This window comes from Setaria viridis, chromosome 9, assembly GCF_005286985.2.
Source record: "Setaria viridis chromosome 9, Setaria_viridis_v4.0, whole genome shotgun sequence".
NCBI classification, from domain to species: domain Eukaryota; kingdom Viridiplantae; phylum Streptophyta; class Magnoliopsida; order Poales; family Poaceae; genus Setaria; species Setaria viridis.
In genome coordinates, this window is record NC_048271.2 from 9,227,611 (window position 1) to 9,247,682 (window position 20,072).

Genomic DNA, 20,072 nt, shown 5'->3' on the forward strand with positions numbered 1-20,072 from the left:
CCGGTGTCTGGTGTGCCGGAGGCTTGACTTGCGTGCGAGTGCGAGGGGGGCGGATGCGCGCTGAGCTGTGGCCACGTGCGTGGGCCGTGGCGCGTGGACGGCGGTCGGATCGCTGCGGGCGACGGCGGGATGGATGCCGGATTGCGGTGGCTCCGACAAGCGTCGCAGAGGCAGAGGAGGAGGACGGTGGTGGGACGTCGGAGAGAGCCGTTGCTCGGCTGCTCCTGCGCGAGCAAGGGGGCACGGTTGGCAGTGCGCGCGGTATGATTGCGGCGGTGGCAGAGCCCGATCCCTCTAGTCCGGGCTTCACTTTTCAGTTTTCACCACGAGCGGGGCGGGTAAACTTTTTGCGGTGACGTCGTGCGGTAGATGAGATCCATCATTGATGACGTAGGGACAAACCGCACGGTCGCAGCGATGGCTTTGCACAAGTTTGTACCGCCGCGCACTGGCTTGTGTTGTTTGTGCGTTTACGCTCCGTAGTCCGTACTGGCAATGCGGGCTCGTGCATCTGGCAAGACGACCCGAGACCAGCCTTTACATGGAGCACGGTAACTTCGTGTTACCATTGAGCTATGGCCGTGGGCTCCAAAATGGTATAGAGTAGCTGCGCCTAACGGAACACAGCTGCCGCCCCAGAGAGAACGATAGATGCCCGTCTACATTGCTCTGGTTAGTTTTATCGTCAACCATCCGCTAAAGCGCTTTGAATCAGGTTCTTCTTCTTCGTTGCAGCTTTCTCTCCCGGCCGGCAAGCCATTCTTTACATATGAACAGAAACAAGTGCATGAGCATCTTAGATCTTGTTTAGTTCACCTCCAAATTCCAATTTTGACACTATGCAAAAAGAAGATTCCCCATCACATCAAACTTGCGGTACATGCATGGAGTACTAAATGTAGACGAAATTAAAAAATAATTGCACAGTTTTGTTGTACTTTGCGAGATGAATCTTTTGAGCCTAATTAGTCAATATTTGGACAATAATTCACAAATACAAACGAAACGCTACAGTGTTGCTACAGGAATTTTGACGCTCCAAAGTTGGACAACTAAACAAGACCTTAGGCAGCATGCACGTTTGGTTGTTTTTAGGGATCAAAGGAACCGCACGAGAACAGAACATCCTGCAGTCAGTGTTCGGTCACTAGATAAAGAGAAGGGGACAAAAGGAAGATGCACGATGCAGCACGCTAGTATGAACTGGACCTTGCCTTCCCAGGCGGGGCACGGGCACGGGCACGGGCACGGAGCAGAACGCTGTCCCTTGCTTGCTTTGGTCAGTCTGCTGGGCTCTCGGACAGCCTGTAACGATTACCCTACGGCTGGTATACCGTTTACGTGTGCTGATTACGGCTGATCCAGAGGCCAACTGGCCAAGGAAAGTTCTCTGTGGGCCGTGGCTTCTTTTTTTTTTTTCAACAGGAAGTTCTCCTCTATCCATATGACTAGGCGCACCATCCTTTTGCAAGCCTACAACGCACGTGCAGAGAACTACGCAGAATACACTATTCTGCATGGAGTGATTGTGCTGATTGCTGAACACGCGCGGGGGCAGTGTGCACACGCGAGCGTACATAGGATGCTGGGCCCATCCGGGCCAGATATGGCCCAGTATCTTAGGTAAAATGGAGGAAGACCCATCAAGAGAGGCTTTGAGGAGCAAGGCCCATTAAGAGGGTACTGACAGTTGTTTCGAGTATACTAGAACGGTAGCCGATCTGAACGATATAATCGGCCTTCGCATCACTGGGATCTTAGTGATTTTTTTTCATAGCAAAGGATTGGAATCCTACTAAATACTTCGGTACCTTCAAATTTGGAGCCTCCTGAATTGTAGAACTTTATGTGAAAATGCATATTTATATGAATTTTAGCGTGCATTTAACAAGGTTTCGAGCCCGTGCTCCAGTAGTACATCCACCCTTAGCCGAACAATAATATTATTGCTAGAGCTGAAGTTAAATTAGGTCATATTTATTTGAGCTTAGCTTTCTTGGAAGACCATTCTTAAAAGGTTTTGTTTGTTTGCCATCTATTAAGATCTTATCCGATACTTATATAAGTAGGGAGCATCAGATAAGATCTTATTTATCCGATGCTCCCTACTCATATCATCGGGCATCCAATATAAACCTAAGAAAAAGTATCTTATTGTCTTATTCACTTGCAAACATTTATGGTCATTATAATTTGTATATCAGGTAGTGACGACTTCAAGATCTGTGCTGTATGTGCCACTTGTCATAATCTTGGAAGCTTTCTCACCTAATAGACCTGGCCGAAATTTGTTTGAGCGATTGTGTCCCCCCTCGTGTCTGTCGTCCCCTGGACGACTTTTCCCCCCGTCTCCCACAACCCCAACCCACCGCGGCGCGGCGGAATCCAGTTCCAAGCCCACCAAATCGAGCCGGACCCCGGCGCCACCAAATCGCGCGGCCTCGGAGATCCAGAACGGTCTAGAAGCAGCGGGGAGGCGCCGCCGGAAGCGGAGGAAGCAGGCGCCGGTGGTGGCGAAGTCGTCGGGGGCGGCGGCGGCGGCTGCGGCGGCTGGGGTGCCTGCGATGATAACCCGGTCGAAGCTGGTGGAGCAGCTCCGCGACTACCAGATCCGATCCCAGCACAAGTAAGTCCCCGCCCCCATTTCCACCCCTCTCCAACCCCGACTGAAACCGGAGATTTGACTAGCTGCGTGCTCAGATCCCGTGCTCCCGGATGCGTGTGATGCGCAAATTTAGTCACATGGTCTGTAGTTGCAGTTGCGGTGGGTTGAGTTGCGTCCTTGGTAGGTAATGCGATTTTCTCTGCTGCTGTGAAGGCATTGCCAATTTGTGTGGCCTGGATCTGTAAGAACTGCGGAGGGCATTGTATAACAGTTACGCTATGGTGGCGTCTGCTCTAGTGATTATTGTTAAGAACATGATCTTGTGGTGCTCTCTACCTGGATTTTGTATCCTGTCCTGGGGAGCCAAAGGCGTTTATTTGTTCATGCAGTCTAGGTTCGATCCGGCCTAGCTTAGTGTCATGGTGGAGTCCTTTTGTTCTGAACGAAGTCCGTGTTATAAATTTTGCTCATAGGTTTGAGCTTTACTGGTTTTATCCATGGTTAGCAAATCATGCCCTCACAGCCTCACTTGCTACCTGACACTGTGTGCTGCTGCATACAACGTCCAAAAGACTGAGAACAGTTAACTAACTACTGACTGTTTAGTTTTTATGGCACCACACTTGATTTTTTTTAGAATCGGCAGTGCCAAACCATGCTAGCAGACCACTAAATGTTTGGCATGTGCATTTGGAAGTTGATTGTTCTCTGAACATGTCAGAACCGCATGAGACATGCAGAATAATTTCTTATCCCTGTTAGCCTGTCCTATGTGAAATACATCTGCTCATCACAGTAATCACTAATCCGAACATTCCACTGCTTCCTATGTTCTGCAGGCGCGACATTATCGGAGCTATCTCATGGGGCTTGCTGTGTTGCTTCCTGATAATATCCTCGTACATGACGCTATACTTCAGGCACTTTTGGCTTAGTGCTATTATCATCTCAGTTGGTATTCTTCTTCCTGCCGGCCTGTATATTTTGAGGCAGAGAAAGCTGGCTAAGAAGAGAGAGAGAAGACTGCTGTTGCCTCTCTCCATGTAAGGTTGTTGTTAGATTTCTTGTTTCTGCAGTCTTCCTGTCTTGATAGGATCCACATTCTTGGCTTGCGGCTTGCATAGCACACATCCAACATTTTATACGTCTGTGGCCCTTAATACACATCCTTGATGTTTTCCAAAGTTCTACAGGAGATATGGTTATTTCGCGATCCCCTTGTTGTGTGAGTAGATATCCTCCGATGCTTTTGGGGCATGATATGATGGTTTGTGCTATATGCTTCATTTTCCTTTTCTTTTTCTTTTGGTTTGATTGATACCTGCAGCCTGAAGAAATATCTCAATATGTCAGATTACACAGGCTATCACCACACTTCTGTACCTAGAATTCTAGATGTTGCTTCAATGTTTTGTAGTCCTGGAATTTTTTAAGCCTCATATCCACCCTAGCTGCACCTGCTCAAGTTAGCTTCTGGTTAGAATGATGCGATTTCCTTCTGGGCTTCTTATGCCCAGTTGATATTTGTTTTGACAAAGTTGTACGTATGTCGGAAGGCTGAGCAGCTAGGTACTGAATACTATACTCTCTTACCACTGGAATACGCTTGTACTGGCAGTCGCTGCAACATTCATTTGCTTCAAAAGCTAACAGCTGCAAACGTTAACAATGGCAACATGTCTTGCCTGTGATGCACGCCTGTATCTTTGTACCACAGCTCTTGAGCTGCAGGAGAAGAACTTTACGGTCCTTTTGGACAGAAGTTCCACGAGAGTCTGGCAAATTTAGAGTACAGTTTGTACGGGACTTCGAGGTTACCGGTGCGACCCATATTTTGAAATGGTTGTCTGATGAATGCAAAGTCACGTGCTGGAATTGCACAGTACATAAGCCGTGCAGGTGTGTTCACTAGCAAATAGTGGCAATCGAGCGTCAAGGTCACATCTATAGGAACTGACGCAATGGAAACAAGCATGCAGACCATGCCAGGTAAGCGCTTCCCGGGCCAGCCGGGAAAACATGCTCTCGATCGTGGCACGCGCCGATGCGCCGTGACGAAATTCGAAACACAGACGGATCAGGGTCAGGGATGCGTTACGAGCAAAGGCATCGGCCGGAGGCCGAAGCTGTGTACAGCAGACAGTAGCAGCTCCCCTCCCGTTATGCGGCCACCGACTTGTCTTCGACTCGCAGTCGACTTCCTCGTCCCAACCAAAACCATCGTCGCTAGTCGGACTCGGACTCGCTCCGCCGCACATAAGTCCCGCGGCGCCGCCCGCCATGATTCGCATCGGCACCGGCATTCCGCGGCCTCCCCCCTCCTCCTCCCGCGATCAGCTCGCCGCCTCCCTTCCCTCTCCTCGCGATGGCCGCCGCCTTCGTAGAAGCCGCCGCCGCCGCCGCCGCTCCTCGCCAACACCGCAAGAGGACGCGCGTCGCCATGGGCACCACGGACGACTACGAGAAGACCTGCTGCCTCGGCCAGGGGGCCTTCGGCGCCGTCGTCAAGGGGCGCCACCGCGCCACCGGTGGCGCCGTGGCCATGAAGTTCCTCGTCAGCGAGCCCGCCGCCGGCGGCCCCGCGGCTCTGCTGCGGGAGGCGCTCTTCCTCGAGGCCTGCGCCGGGAACCCCTTCGTCGTCGGCTCCCGCGGCCTGGCCCGCGACCCGGCCACCGCGGAGCTCTGCCTCGTCATGGAGTACGGCGGCGCGAGCCTCCGCGACGCCCTGCGCCAGCGCGACCGCACCGGGAGACCGCCGCTGCCCGAGGACGCGGTGCGCGCCGCCATGTGGCAGCTGCTGAGCGGCGCCAAGAGGATGCACGATGCCCACATCATCCACCGCGACATCAAGCCCGAGAACATCCTCGTCGGCGACGACCGCGTCCTCAGGTTCTGCGACTTCGGGCTCGCCGTGCACATGGCGGAGCGGCCGCCGTACACCCAGGCCGGCACGCTCTGGTACATGGCACCCGAGATGCTGCTGGAGAAGCCCGACTACGACGCGCTCGTCGACACCTGGTCGCTCGGCTGCGTCATGGGGGAGCTCGTCACCGGGAGGGCTCCGTTCCAGGGCGAAGACTCTGAAGACCAGCTCTGCGCGATCGTCGGCGTGCTCGGCGTGCCAGATGATAGGGCATGGCCGTGGTTCTCGTCCACGCCGTTCGCCAACGAGATGACGGAGCTGGACAAGCAGCGGCACAAGTCCAACATCCTACGCTGCAAGTACCCCGAGACGAAGCTGTCCGACGAAGGATTCGAGCTACTCAACGGCCTCCTCACGTGCAACCCCGACAAGCGGCTCACGGCAGCTGCCGCGCTCAAGCACCCATGGTTCTCCAAGATACGTGCTGGATCCGCCAAAGGATGAACTGGTGGCGCCGTCGCCAAAGAGACCGAGATGTGCATAACTTAAAGATTTTTCCTCTGATGTTTTATGATGTAGATTAGTCTGTTCTTCAGAACAGAGCTTTTGTCAATACTGTGGTGTAACTTTCATGGCTTTCTGTCAATACTGTGGTGTAACTTTCATGGTTTAAACTGAATCCTTTTCTGTTGTGCTTCCGAATGAATTTGACTGGTCTGCGTGAAGCGTAAGCGTCTCACGCTGAGGCCTGAGGCGCCTTGGTGTCTGTGAATTTAGGCATGCCAGTATCGAATAGTAGGTGCCCGCGAGCATTGAAACTGAATATGTTTAACTCACTGTAACATCGATACTTGAGTCAAACAACACGCATGATCACTATCTAACAGAAGCGAGATGATGATGGGAATTCTATACCTGAACAATCTTTGAACTCAAGTACGATAAATAAACAAATAAATGTATCATGTCTTGAAGAAGATAAGTCAGGTGGATAGGAAGGTTTTTCATTTGAGACACAAATGTGATAGTTCAAGTTCCAGGCACTAGGAAATTGTTATCTGGTCCATGGCCACAAGATTCTTTGAGAAATTGCTCGAGTCCCCAGGTCAATTGCTGTATTCTTGTCATCTTCGGGTCAATTGCAAGCATTTCCGGCTTATAAAATCTTGCTGATTTATGTGTACTCCATTGGCACCGAGGTCACAGTTCTGATTTGTTTGTTGATATCAGTAGGATGTGGAGATTGGGATGGAAGACTCCAGTACTGATTGGTGGTAAAGAGGTCAATGAACTAGAGAGTGGTGAAGAGTCTGCTGAACTGGTTACTTCAAGTATGCTCCACCTGTTTAACTGCTGACACATGCTGTACTGACATTCTCAATGTGATGCATTTGAGTACTCAAGTTCTGCCTTTTGTTAGATCGTAGGAGTCACCCGAAGGCTGAAGCTTTCTGACTTTCGTTTGTGTAACCCTTTGTACATCAGTAATTTTCCCTATTTGAATGAATCGGATTATACGTCGGGAAAAGGTACCAAATCTTTGCCTGATAATACCAGTCGCTTACGCAACCTTTATGCACCAAAGGCCTACACAGCAGGAGCAACTATCACTTTGACAAAAGAAATGCCAGATGTTGGTAAGTAGGCTTTTATTCGATTGTCTTGACGCAATTAACTCCTTCGGCACCATATCCATTTTTGGCCTATTTGTCGGAAGGTCGCGGTTCTAATGAAGTAGATTGGATGCGTTCGTAGTGAACATATCTGAAGTTCAATATCCTGAAGCAGTGCATTCGGGAAGCGAAACATACCCATTTTGCATCATTTTTCGTGCAGTAGCGAAATGCTCCAAAACGCTCCTAAATATGGTCTAGGGTCTAATAGAGTAGATTGGATACGTTCGTAGCGAAAAACTCCATCGGAAGTTTGCTACCTTCCAGTGCATTCGGGTAAAAAAGCCTCTATTTTGCATCTTTTTCGCACCGCACGAAAATGCTCCAAAACACTCCCAAACATGGTCTAGGATCTAATGGAGTAGATTAAATGAGTTCGTAGTGAAAAACTTCGTTGGAAGTTTGCTAACCTAAAACAGTGCATTCGGGTAGCGAAACGCACCCCTTTTGCATCATTTTTCGTGCAGTAGCGAAATGCTTCAAAACACTTCCAAACATGCTCTCGGGTCTAATGGAGTAGATTGGATGCGTTCAAAAACTCCGTTGGAAGTTCTCTACCCTGGAACAATTCATTTGGGTACCGAAACGCCCCTGTTTCACATCGTTTTTCGTGCACTAAAGTGAAATGATCCAAAGTTCGTAGTGAAAAAATCAGTCGGAAGTTCACTACCCTGAAGCAGTGCATTCAAGTAGCGAAACACACCCGTTTTGCATCATTTTTCGTGCAATAGCGAAATGCTCCAAAACACTCCCAAACATGGTCTAGGGTCTAATGGAGTAGATTGGATGCATTCGTAGAGAAAAACTCCGTTGGAAGTTCGCTACCCTGAAACAGAGCATTCGGGTACCGAAAAGTCCCCGTTTTGCATCATTTTTTGTGCAGTAGCGAAATACTCCAAAACACTCCCAAACATGGTCTAGGGTCTAACGGAGTAGATTGGATGCATTTGTAGCGAAAAAATCCGTCGAAAGTTCGCTACCTTGAAGCAGTGCATTCGGGTAGCGAAACACACCCGTTTTGCATCATTTTTTGTGCAGTAGCGAAATGCTTCAAAACACTCCCAAATATGGTTTAGAGTCTAATGGAGTAGATTGGATGCGTTCGTAGTGAAAAACTCCGTCGGAAGTTCGCTACCCTGAAACAAAACATTCGGGTAGCGAAACACATCCATACACAAGTTACATTGCTTCTTCAATTTTTTTCTAGTTTTGAATCGTGCTTCCATTGATGAAGTTTGTAATTTTTCTGAAAATTACAGATCTAAGGATATAATGTTTTGTTGATATAAACCAATCATTGCTATGTTGAATCCAGTCAAATGGAATGCTGTGGAGTCAGTGGCTACTGGTTGGAGCCCTGTAGTTTTTTCAGATAAAGGGGTGAGGCACTATTGTTCAAATGGAGCTTGATCAAACCAACAAAATTAGTTATGATGCCATTATTCCCATTGCAAAGGAAACCAAATGTGCAAATGGTAATATTGTAGGCTGCCTTAATTGCCGAGTGGATTGCATGAATCATACATGACATCTGTTGATGGCAAACCTTGGCCCTTCCTATTTCTTTAGCAAGTTTTTTTAACCTTTTCCATAATTCTAGTTTCTGTGTTGCTGTGCTGACTATACGCTTGTGGGCAGTTAACAGGTTTAATTTCACTTCTGGAACACAGGCATATTCAACAGTTGGTACACCTGATTATATTGCTCCAGAAGTTGCACTGAAGAAAGGATATGGAACGTAGTGTTTCTTATCTTGCCATTTTGAACTCGATTTGCAGTTTAACACTGCCTTTGCCGGTCCCAAGCCAGATGAGAAAAATGTGGAGGGAACTGCAAGTAGCTCTGTAATTTGCTTAAACAGCTGAAGTTCATGACACAGGCCTCCATTTTGCTTGTGTTCCTATCAGTATATGATGTGCATGACACATTGGAAGTGAAAGCTCTTGCAGACAAAGTTTAAACTAAATGAACCTGTTGTTGATCGACTTGAATTCATGAATCTGAGCATTGCTGTCTCTTCTCTTCTTTTCTCAGCAGGTTTACTCGTTAAAATATCAGAAAGCATATGGTTGCAAATGCAAACTGAATTGAATGTCTGAATCATTAATACAAAGATACGCAGAAAGAAAGCAGACCATGCCAGGTAAGCACTTTCCGGACCAGGGAAAACATGCTCTCGTGGCACGCGCCGTGACGGAATTCGTCAGGCAAGAACTCGAAACACAGACGGATCAGGGTCAGGGATGGGTTACGAGCAAGGCATCGGCCTGTGTAGTGCACAGTAGACAGTAATAGCTTGGCATGTACGCGTCGTGCATCCGGATCCATCACGCGCCGTGCGGCCACCGACTTGCAGTCGACTTCCTCGTTCCAACCAAAACCATCGTCGCCAATCGGACTCGGACTCGCTCCGCCGTACATAAGTCCCCTTGCGCCGCCCATGATTCGCATCGCCACCGGCATTCCGCGGCCTCCCCCCTCCTCCTCCCGCGATCAGCTCGCCGCCTCCCTCCCCTCTCCTCGCGATGGCCGCCGCCTGCGTAGAAGCCGCCGCCGCCGCCGCTCCTCGCCACCAGGCCGCCGCGCAGCCGACCCGCAAGAGGACGCGCGTCGCCATGGGCACCACCGACGACTACGAGGAGACCTGCTGCCTCGGCCAGGGGGCCTTCGGCGCCGTCATCAAGGGGCGCCACCGCGCCACCGGTGGCGCCGTGGCCATGAAGTTCCTCACCAGCGAGCCCGCCGCCGGCGGCCCCGCGGCGCTGCTGCGGGAGTCGCTCTTCCTCGAGGCCTGCGCCGGAAACCCCTTCGTCGTCGGCTCCCGCGGCCTGGCCCGCGACCCGGCCACCGCGGAGCTCTGCCTCGTCATGGAGTGCGGCGGCGCGAGCCTCCGCGACGCCCTGCGCCAGCGCGACCGCGCCGGGAGCCCGCCGCTGCCCGAGGCCACGGTGCGCGCCGCCATGTGGCAGCTGCTGAACGGCGCCAAGAGGATGCACGACGCCCACATCATCCACCGCGACATCAAGCCCGAGAACATCCTCGTCGGCGACGACCGCGTCCTCAGGTTCTGCGACTTCGGGCTCGCCGTGCACATGGCGGAGCGGCCGCCGTACACGCAGGCCGGCACGCTCTGGTACATGGCGCCCGAGATGCTGCTGGAGAAGCCCGACTACGACGCGCTCGTCGACATCTGGTCGCTCGGCTGCGTCATGGGGGAGCTCATCACCGGGAGGGCTCCGTTCCAGGGCGAAGACTCTGAAGACCAGCTCTGCGCGATCGTCGGCGTGCTCGGCGTGCCAGATGACATGGCATGGCCGTGGTTCTCGTCCACGCCGTTCGCCAACGAGATGACGGAGCTGGACCAGCAGCGGCACAAGTCCAACATCCTACGCTGCAAGTACCCCGAGACGAAGCTGTCCGACGAAGGATTCGAGCTACTCAACGGCCTCCTCACGTGCAACCCCGACAAGCGGCTCACGGCAGCTGCCGCGCTCAAGCACCCATGGTTCTCCAAGATGGACGTGCTGGATCTGCCAAAGGATGAACTGGTGTCGCCGTCGCCAAAGAGACCAAGATGTGCATAACTTGAAGATTTTTCCTCTGATGTTTTATGATGTAGAGTAGTCTGTTCTTCAGAACAGAGCTTTCTTTCAATACTATGGTGTAACTTTCATGGTTATGATGTAGATTAGTTTGTTCTTCAGAACAGAGCTTTCTGTCAATACAATGCTCCTTCAATTCTTCTAGTTTTGAACTGTGTTTCCATTGATGAAGTTTGTAGTTTTTCTGAACGCATCTATCTGAATCCATCATTATTAAACTTCTAAGAGAATGAAATGGCTCCCGGTTCTAAGGATGTAATGTTTTTTTACATAAACCAATCATTACTTATGTAAGGGGCGAGGCACTGTAATCATTACAGGTAAGTTACAACATCACTAGTCTGTTCTTATACTGCTGTATACATTTCGTGTCGATAAGGCATGGACTTGTGCTCGGCGCCCGTCCGCTACCACGACACAGGAACCGTACGCATCTCTATGGCTCTACTTATCTATCTGGGCTCGAACTCTGATATTGACATCTCGTTGGAAGACAGCAGGGTTGCTGCTGCGCCCTTTTGGTAGCATAATCTCAAACATTTAAGACACGTTTAACCGTTAGCTTATTTTGAAATTTATCTGTCTAGAACATTTGCAGGCTTTACATCTGAAATTGATCGCTACTACTTAGTTGAGGTTCATCTAACCAAACTTCTTTTGTTACAGCAGGATTTTTTCAACAATGGTGATGCTTTCATCAGTGGGGACTGGGACTTTGCCCCTTGACGCCATATCTGGGAGAGAGATGTTTCTGTACCTTTGTGGCCAAGCTGCTGACGAATTCATGGTTCTTGCATGCTGCATGTGCAAAAATTGTGCTATTTATAGTAGGCTAGCTATGAGCAGGCCATCTTCGAATCCCCATGTTTAGTATAGTCATGTGGGTTCTCTTTTGTATCAGCTGTAGCTTTTAACTTACCGGTGTTAAGTTTGGCGGGAGGTGTGGATGTAACCCCTGACAACTCTCAGTCGGACTGTCATCTTTGGCTCGAAATTTGGTGGCTATTTTCAGTTTTATACAAATTAAAGCTGTGTCAGATATAACCAGTTTTCATGCATGTTTTAGATAACCGGTGGTATGATTTTCGCGAACCATTTGAAATGATGTATTTGATCTGTTTTTCCAATCCATGCAATGCTGATGTTTCTTGAAATTGGACAGATAGCCCTGATTTACATGCAGGGAACAGAGAGAATAAGTGCAGCACAGCCCCATTGTTGATTGCTATCTTAGAATTAGAGAAAAACAGAAGTAGTGCAGAGGAACCTTCAATTCATGATCCATGTAAGACTGAGTTTAACAATTCCTGATGCTCAAGAGGCATAACTTATTGACAATCCACGTTGTGTTATCATAATTTTCTCTGTTGATCAGTCTCTGTATAAGAATGAAATTATACCTTCTCTTTTGTACGGATAAAAATACTAGTAGTACTGCAACTCTGGAACTGAATTGGGTTGCAGCTTCAAGTCTATACACGTGAGCAGCATGGTTACTTCTAGTTCATCATCTTTGTTGCTTATGATTCAGTTACACAAGATGAGCTAGTGATTTGTCATGCAATTTTGCGGTAACCATTCAGGCTTGGGCGAGCCATCAATGTGTGGGAAATTTCAGAATCACCAAATAAAGATTGAGCTCATAGTAATACACAGGTCATCTTTCAGCAGCTATACTTCGAGTTCAACTTTTCAGTCAACGGCCTTCCCAGCACCATGTTGCTGAAAATTAAAAAGTAAATCCTTTTGCTTTTATCTTCCACCACCAAAAGAATTTGATAGCAAAATTAGTTCTCTGCAATCCTGCAGCAACTGGCATGTAAAGTGTAGCTCTGCAACTCTGTGGAGGCTGAAAATTTAGGAATAACTTTTGTTTTCAGTCTGGCAGGTGGCGGAACTTGAAACTGCTATGGCGTCCAATGATATCTGGGAACAGTTGCACCCCACCAAGCATCTGCAACTCAATGGTTGCCAACTCTACGCGAGAGTTCTTGATGGTGAGTCGGGAGAGTCACTCACTGACTGGTGCACGCTGATCTGAGCGATATGAACGTCCAGGAGAACGCTGTGAGCCTACATACGGTGCTAGCGCCCTGAACATCGCCAATGCTGCTGTTGTCGGAAGAGTTTCAGTCCCACTGCTCGACCTCTCAGGTGGAAGATCTGCTGTGGAAAGGAGGGCCTTGATCGAGTCTGTCCAAGTTGCCAAGCGTGGTCTTAGGTTTCATCAGTTGAAAAAGGGCAAGGATCACAAGACAATACTACTACTTTCATGTCTACATCACCGCCTGAGTCTAATCGAATCCTAGCCGTCATTTTTTCTCTTCTTGAGTCTCTCGACCACCGACCGTCTGTTTTGTTCTACTCAAACTCCACACGGAACGGAACCATCTTCATCTTCTGGTCTCCTCGCATGAGCCGCTTCGTTCGCCCATCTCTCTTCTCGCAGTTGGCATCTTTCTCCTCTCTCTCTTGCCGTCCTACTCCGTCAATCAATCTATTTGCTCCACACAACAATCGATTCAAATCGTAGCGGGATCATCCCATCAATAGTTTCCCGGCCGGCGCGGCAGCGGCGACGCACGACTTGCGCGGCCACCATGGATCAACGTGTCCATGGCGCGAGCGCCGGCGGCTGCCAAGAGGGGCCAGGAACCGTGGAGGAGAAGGACCTGTCTACGCTGCTACCCGACGACGTGCTCGCGGATGTCCTCCGCCGCGCGGCCTCGCCGCGTGCAGGTGCACCTGCAAGGCGTGGCGCGCACTGATCGACGCCCGCCGCCTGCTGCGCGCGGAGCTCCTCCGCTCTCCCTCGTCGGATTCTTCATCAACTTCGACGGCCTGTACATCACGGAGTTCTTCTCCCGCACCTCCACGGACCCCTGTACCTTCGGCAAGCACGACTACCTGCCCGGGCCCATCGACCCTCGCTGCTATGCGGGCCGTTCCTGGACCAAGGGTTCGCGACCACTGCAATGGCCTCCTCTTGCTCGACGACGACTATGTGGTTAACCCTGCCAAGAAGTATTTGGCTCTTCTACCCCCTCGCCCGCCCGCTCTCTTCATCTAAAGAACTACCTCGCTTGTCGCTTATGATCCAACCCGCTCGTCGCATTCTTACGAGGTGTTTGCGATCCCTCGTGTTCAATACAAGTGTGGTCCTGGAGGATTTTGTTATAGTAGCTCTTTGGTTGAGTTGGATCCCCAGGTAGAGCAATCTCAATGGCCACCGTCTCCATGCATGCTACATGTGTTCTCCTCGACATCGGCAAGGTGGGAGGAGAGGTCATTTGTTCGACAAGGGGAGGCTGCCGGTACAATTGCTGACAGAGATTGCACTATGCCAGTAGACAACGCAATGCCGTCTACTAGGGAGCAGCATTGTGCGTTGCTTGCCAAACTGATTTTGTTATGAGGTAGCTACTCGCTGAATACCTTCAATTCCTTAGCTTTAAATATTGATTTCGTACATGTCCAGGCTATTCATATATCCCATTTTTGAGGCTCTGTAATGATTTCACTTTTCAGGATATCCTTGTAAGAGAACAAGTATCAGGTAATTAAGCCGCCAACTGATATCCAGTTAAGGCCCTATCTACATTTGGGAAAGTCACAAAAGGGGGTGTATTTGACATCAATTCAAGGACAACCTAGACTTCGAGTTTGGATCCTTGATGGTGTCCGGGTAGTAAAATGGAGTGGGTGTTGAAGCATGATAGGGACCTTACTTGAGTGGTTGCTCAAGCATAGGCTCAAGTATGCAGCACCAAGTTATGATCCAAAAGGTCGTGCACCTTGGATATTACAAGACATTAATGACTACTATTTTAAAGAATGTGATCGATATTATAATAAAAACATTGGAGTAGTTTTAGAAGAGAAATCTGAAGGAAACTTGGAACCGCAACTGATGGCATAAATGCATGGAGATTTGAGGACGAGGATGAAAGCACAGAAGCACTCATAGAAGAGAAATTCGAATGGAGCTCAGAATCATTGGTGGATGAGACATTTGAATGGAGCTCTGACATTGAAGATACATGGCATAATAAAGATCAGAACGTGGGCATACTTAAGGAGAAATTTGACTGGAGCTCTGATACCACTATTATCATGGATTTATTGAAGTCCTTGGATTTCATCCATATAAAGAGATTATCTTTTTGAGTGAATCAAGGAAGAGAGGATTGTCCTATCATTTAAATAGCTCAAAAGTTGAAGCCTTGAGCAGTGTTTGCCCCGCAAGATATGGCGAATACGAAATCACATCATCTTTTCCATACATACCGTGCTCGTTGGGACTAGTAGATGAAACTACTTTAGAAGGCCATCTTGAACGTTACGATATGTCACGTTCCTTGCGGTTGTTGACATGATTGAACCAGAGTTTAATTTGTTTGTACCTTATTTCATTTGGCATACTGAAATATCAGTTCTGTATGGGTAATATGCTATACTTAATTTCTTTGAATGTGCTGTTCCTCTTTTCTTTCGGTGGCCATTATATATATATTATATAACTTATAAGCACCCTAAATCCTTTTGTTGTAATTGGGTCACGCTAGGCAGAAGTAGCAAATACCTTCAAAAGTAAGATCCAAGCTTAGGGAGAAGAACACAACAAGGCAAGAGCACATGACACCAATATTTGTGGAGGGAAATGAGCCTCTTGCCTTCTTATTTGGGCCAAATGGACACTAATAGTAAGTAGTGCATGTCAAATATATAATGTATACAATAATATTGGTATAACGCACCTGGTTGTCGATACTAAAGCTAATGACAAACATGATCACTATATTGCACAAGCAAGATGATGGGAATTTTACACATGAACATTCTAATGTTCATAATATGATTCATTAGTTCAATAGCAAGACGACCCTCACAATTGCATTTTTATAGAAGCATTTTGAAGTGAAGTGTGGAATTCCGGTGCTATATAATTCTGCCAAAATATTTTAACATACTGAAGTTAGGTAGCTGAATCCGAGGCCAGTAGATGAGTATAAGTGGATTTCATTGTATCTGGTTGATCAGCCTTATAAGCCATGTTTAGCAGGAATATCGTCTTACCCTGCATTTTGGGTTCACTTCTGACTGATGGGTCTCAGGCCATCCAAAATATATTTGATGGTTCTAGCCATTAGGTCAGCCATCACGAATTGTCTTTTTTCTTCTGAAATTAACACCAAACTGAAGGTAAAGGAAAGGCTGAATATTTATGGAGCTTTCCTTAGAAGCATTTTGAAGTACATCATTACATATAGAACACTTATCACTCATAATACCCTTGACGGACCTTAGGATTCTACCAAAGATTAAGGCCAAGATCCATGGGACAAAAAACTGAGTTATTTTGGTCAAAAGGCGTTGGAATGGCAGCTCGAAATGCTGCTTTTGTAATGAGAATGAGACCATACCACATCTTTTTTTTTACTGCCAAATGGAAAGTTTCGTTTGGAATTACCATATACAATGCTTTTGATATTCAACCACCTTCTAGTATATCTAACATGTTTGGATAGCTAAAGGGGTTATCTTGTAAGCTTAGGATACAGATTTTAGTTGGTGCAGCAGCTCTATTTTGGGCAATTTGGTTGAGTAGAAATGATGTGATTTTCAAAAGAAACTCTTCTAGTTCTTAATGGATTAGAACTTGGTCGTTGCTGTTTAAAGAGGAAGAGAGACACATTGAAGTTGGAGACTAAGGTCATGGAGTTTTCCAGCAATCATGATTGGAAGTTTAGTAATAGTATTGAGTCTTAGCTCTATCTACCCTATTCTTTTATTTATTCTGAATTATTCCCGTCTATAGGATTTGTGTTCTAAGTACTTTTGGTTGTAACATTCACCTATGTGCGGGTTTAGAGGCTGCAATGCTTTTCCTTATCTTAAAAAAAAGGGGGGCAAAACCAAGTTATATATTTTGGGTCACACAGAGATATCACGAAAGTAAAGCACACATATGCAATTGATAGAGAAATTCGACTCCATGACCATGCATATGCTAATAACCAAGGTGTCCTATATACCTCCAATGTGTTTTAACCAGCAGGAAGTATAAGGAAAAGCCGAGATTATGAACCGTTCAATATTGGGTAACTCCTCATCGTATCTTGCTAGGTATAAGTTGCCAAGGCTTCAATTTTCGAGCTATTCAGGTGATAGGCCATTCCTGTTGTTATTGATTCACTAAAGAAGATAATTTCTTTGTATGGATGAAACCCAAGAATTTTAACATATCCAGAGTACCCGCCTCTGACTCTCATGCCATCATAGTCATAGCTCCATGCAGTATTCTCATCTAACGCTGCTTTCAAGCTCCATTCGAATTTGTCTTCTATGTGTGTTTGGGTACTGTCATCTTTATCATATACTTTGTCTTCATTGTCTGAGCTCCAAGCAAAATTTTCATCCCCTAATGCTTCAGAGCTCCATTCAAATCTCTCTTCTACAGGGGATTTCGTGTTATATCTTCTTTATACTCGTGATAGTTGCAGTTGATATCCTGTAAGATCCAAGGTCCTTGAACTTGTCCATCGATCCTGTGCGCCAACAACTCAAACAGGTCATTATCATGCCTCAGCACCCACCGAATCTCACAACACAATTCCTTATGTATCCAGACTCGAATCCTAGCTTGTCCACGAACTAATGCACAATACACCCCTTTTTGTGACTTGCCTAGATAAAATTTTGGAGAATTGCCCACTTGTATACTCATGGGTCATTTAATTACTTGGTACTTGTCATTCGACAATGATATTCTGGGAAACAAGATTGTTGGAACAATGGTAAAAAATTCAGAAGAGAACGAATAGGCTTGGCACTAGTGCATTATAAAGCAAATAAAGCTACCTCATAACAAAATCAGTTTGGCAGTGCTCGTATAGCGCTCCTCGACAGTAGACAGCGTTGCGTTTCTCGTGTGGCATGTGCCTCATGTCAGCGACAGTGCCTGCAGCCTCACCTTCTCGAACAAATGACCTCTCCTCCCACCGCCCGGTCCTCGACGAGAACACATGTAAGGTCTATACCGATGGTGGCCATTCAGATTGCTCAACCACTGGATCTAGCTTGTACTTTGGCCTGTCATAGAAGATGTTCCCAGGCTCACGTTTGCAGAGGAAACGGGTCACTGAAAACACCTAGTAGTGTGGCGAGGCAGCCGGATCGTACACGAGGTACCAGGAGTTGACCTCGATGTGCGGCGGCCGGCGCAGGGGCAACGGCACCACCGAGCGCGTGGTCGGGTTGAGCACGTACTACAGGGGACGGTGGTAGTCGTGGTGGTCGTCGCCGTCGACGAGCAGGAGGCCGTTGCAGTGGTCGCGGACGTAGCCCCACGACTCGCCGCCGGCCTCGGGTAGGAAGCGGCGCCTGCCGGAGACGGGAGGCCCCATCGCCGCGGAGGGGTGTGAGAAGAGCTCCGTGACGTCATCGTAGCAGTGGTATAGTTGATTAAGATCCCGGCCGGCGAGAGCGGGAGGAGCTCCGCGCGGAGCAGGCGCGGGCGTTGACGACGGCACGCCACGCCTTGCAGAGACGCAGCGGGAGAAGGCGAGGCCGCGGTGCGGGAGGTGGCGGAGAACGTCCGCGAGCACGTCGTCGGGCAGCTGCGCCAGCAGGTCCGCCTCTGCTTGGTGATCGCCCTCCCTCTCGCCCTGGACGTGGAGACTCATCATCGATCGCCCAACCGTGTGCCGCGACGGTGGTGGTGGATTCGAGGTCTCGGAGTGCAGGGATGGAGCAGGAGAGAGAGAGATGCGATGCGATAAGCGAAAGGCGGCGCCGTGGGTGGCAACGCCTTTCCTGCGAGGGGAGGAAGAGGGTTGATGAGTTCGTGTGGCCTGTAGGGTAAGTATAAATCAGCTTATACTCAACCTCAGCTTACTAAACTTTTTTCTAGAGTGCCTTAGCACCTTTCGATTAAGAAGAAAACAGTTTACAAACACAATCTCGATGAAGCCAAACAGAGCTTGATCAACACGAGAGCACAGAGAACCAAAAAAAGAGAAACACTGAAGAAACACACAAACAACCACCACACGACTCGAAGCAAAAAGGAGGAAGCGCACTCGAACCCACAAACCTAGACACAGCTACTCTCTTGAACCTGCCAAAAGATACAACCTCGTCAAGGGTGCTAAAGGTCTCAGAACTGCAATGGTGGCAAAGCATCCACCCAAAGATCAAGCTCACAACGGCAAAGCATCCGCTCGAACAGAACAACGGTGGCAAAGCATCCACCCAACCAACACGACGACGGCAGCAAAGCATCCGCTCGAAGCAATTAATGACAACAACAAAGCATCCGCCCAAAGCAACCAACGACGGAGACAAAGCATCCGCCAGAGAAGAGGGGGCGGCAAAGCATCCGCCAGACAACGACGACCTAAGCAACCTAGGTGAGGTGGACGAATCGAAATGAAGGAAGGCGTAGAAGAAAACACTTCCCAAGGAGAACACTGACCAGCCAGAGACGACTGGGGGCGGCATTCAGCAACGATCCCTACAATGACAGCAGCAAGAACCTGCTGAGCTTCCAAGATGATGCCTCAAGGGAGGGGGCAACACCACTGGTGTTGTCGTCGTCTGACCAACACGGTCAAGGCTTTCACCCGGAAGCTCACCGTAGGGGGAGAAAAAAGGGGAAAGAATGACGCCTTCAAGAAGGGAAGCGGCACTCGGGGGCGTCGCCGTCATTGACCCGCAAGCAGGCACAAGGCTTTCACCTACACCCCGTTCCCTCCCCAAAAATCACCACCACCACCAGGAGCACAGGAACTGCCAGGCACGAAGGACCCGAAGAATGCTGCCACATAGTCAGTTGCCCCGTCCCCCCACCGGCGAAGCGGCGGTGCAGGCGGCCACTCGGCCGGTCACGCGGCGGCGACGCACGAAGCGCTGCCCCCGACAGACCCAACAGCTGGGGAGGGACGCGGCCACCCTCGCCCCCTGCCCACAGGCAGCGGAAGGGGCGACAAGAGGAGGGACGCAGGTCCGGCCTCCGGGGAGGCGGCAGCCTCCCGACTGCGGTCTCCTATCCTCCGGACGGCGGAAGGGGGAGAACGTGGTGGTCATCGTTGGGGAAAGGACCCCACACAAGGGATGTATAGATCCGGGCTCAGGGGAGGTGGATCTGCCAGCAGCGGCCGACGACTAGCGGTGGACCCAGGCGACCGGCGACGCCTAGGGTTTGCGGAGTGAGAGTGGAGAGGGAGAGAGGAGGAGGGAAGGGGAGGGAGAGAGCGCGACGCTGACGCCGGCTTCGGTGCCGCCGCAAGCTGCCGCTGCCAGAGTCAGGCGGGTGGGTGGGCTGCTGG

At 49.2% G+C, this 20,072-nt stretch overlaps 2 protein-coding genes and 2 pseudogenes across 2 annotated transcripts; 3 read left to right on the plus strand and 1 right to left on the minus strand.

The window, feature by feature from the left end:
• Nucleotides 1-5,126: 5,126 nt before the first annotated feature.
• LOC117836207 (putative cyclin-dependent kinase F-2) lies at nt 5,127-6,116 on the plus strand. Its single transcript, XM_034715588.2, has one exon. It carries the CDS (start codon nt 5,148-5,150, stop codon nt 5,970-5,972), a length of 825 nt encoding a protein of 274 aa, XP_034571479.2. The 5' UTR covers nt 5,127-5,147; the 3' UTR covers nt 5,973-6,116.
• Nucleotides 6,117-9,756: 3,640 nt separating this feature from the next.
• Nucleotides 9,757-10,879, plus strand: LOC117835220 (putative cyclin-dependent kinase F-2). The gene has a single exon (XM_034714593.2). The coding sequence runs from the start codon at nt 9,757-9,759 to the stop codon at nt 10,723-10,725; it is 969 nt and encodes a 322-aa protein (XP_034570484.2). The 3' UTR covers nt 10,726-10,879.
• A 2,464-nt stretch (nt 10,880-13,343) lies between these two features.
• LOC140221077 (uncharacterized) lies at nt 13,344-15,893 on the plus strand (annotated as a pseudogene).
• Nucleotides 15,894-16,770: 877 nt separating this feature from the next.
• Nucleotides 16,771-18,431, minus strand: LOC140221078 (uncharacterized; annotated as a pseudogene).
• Nucleotides 18,432-20,072: the final 1,641 nt, after the last annotated feature.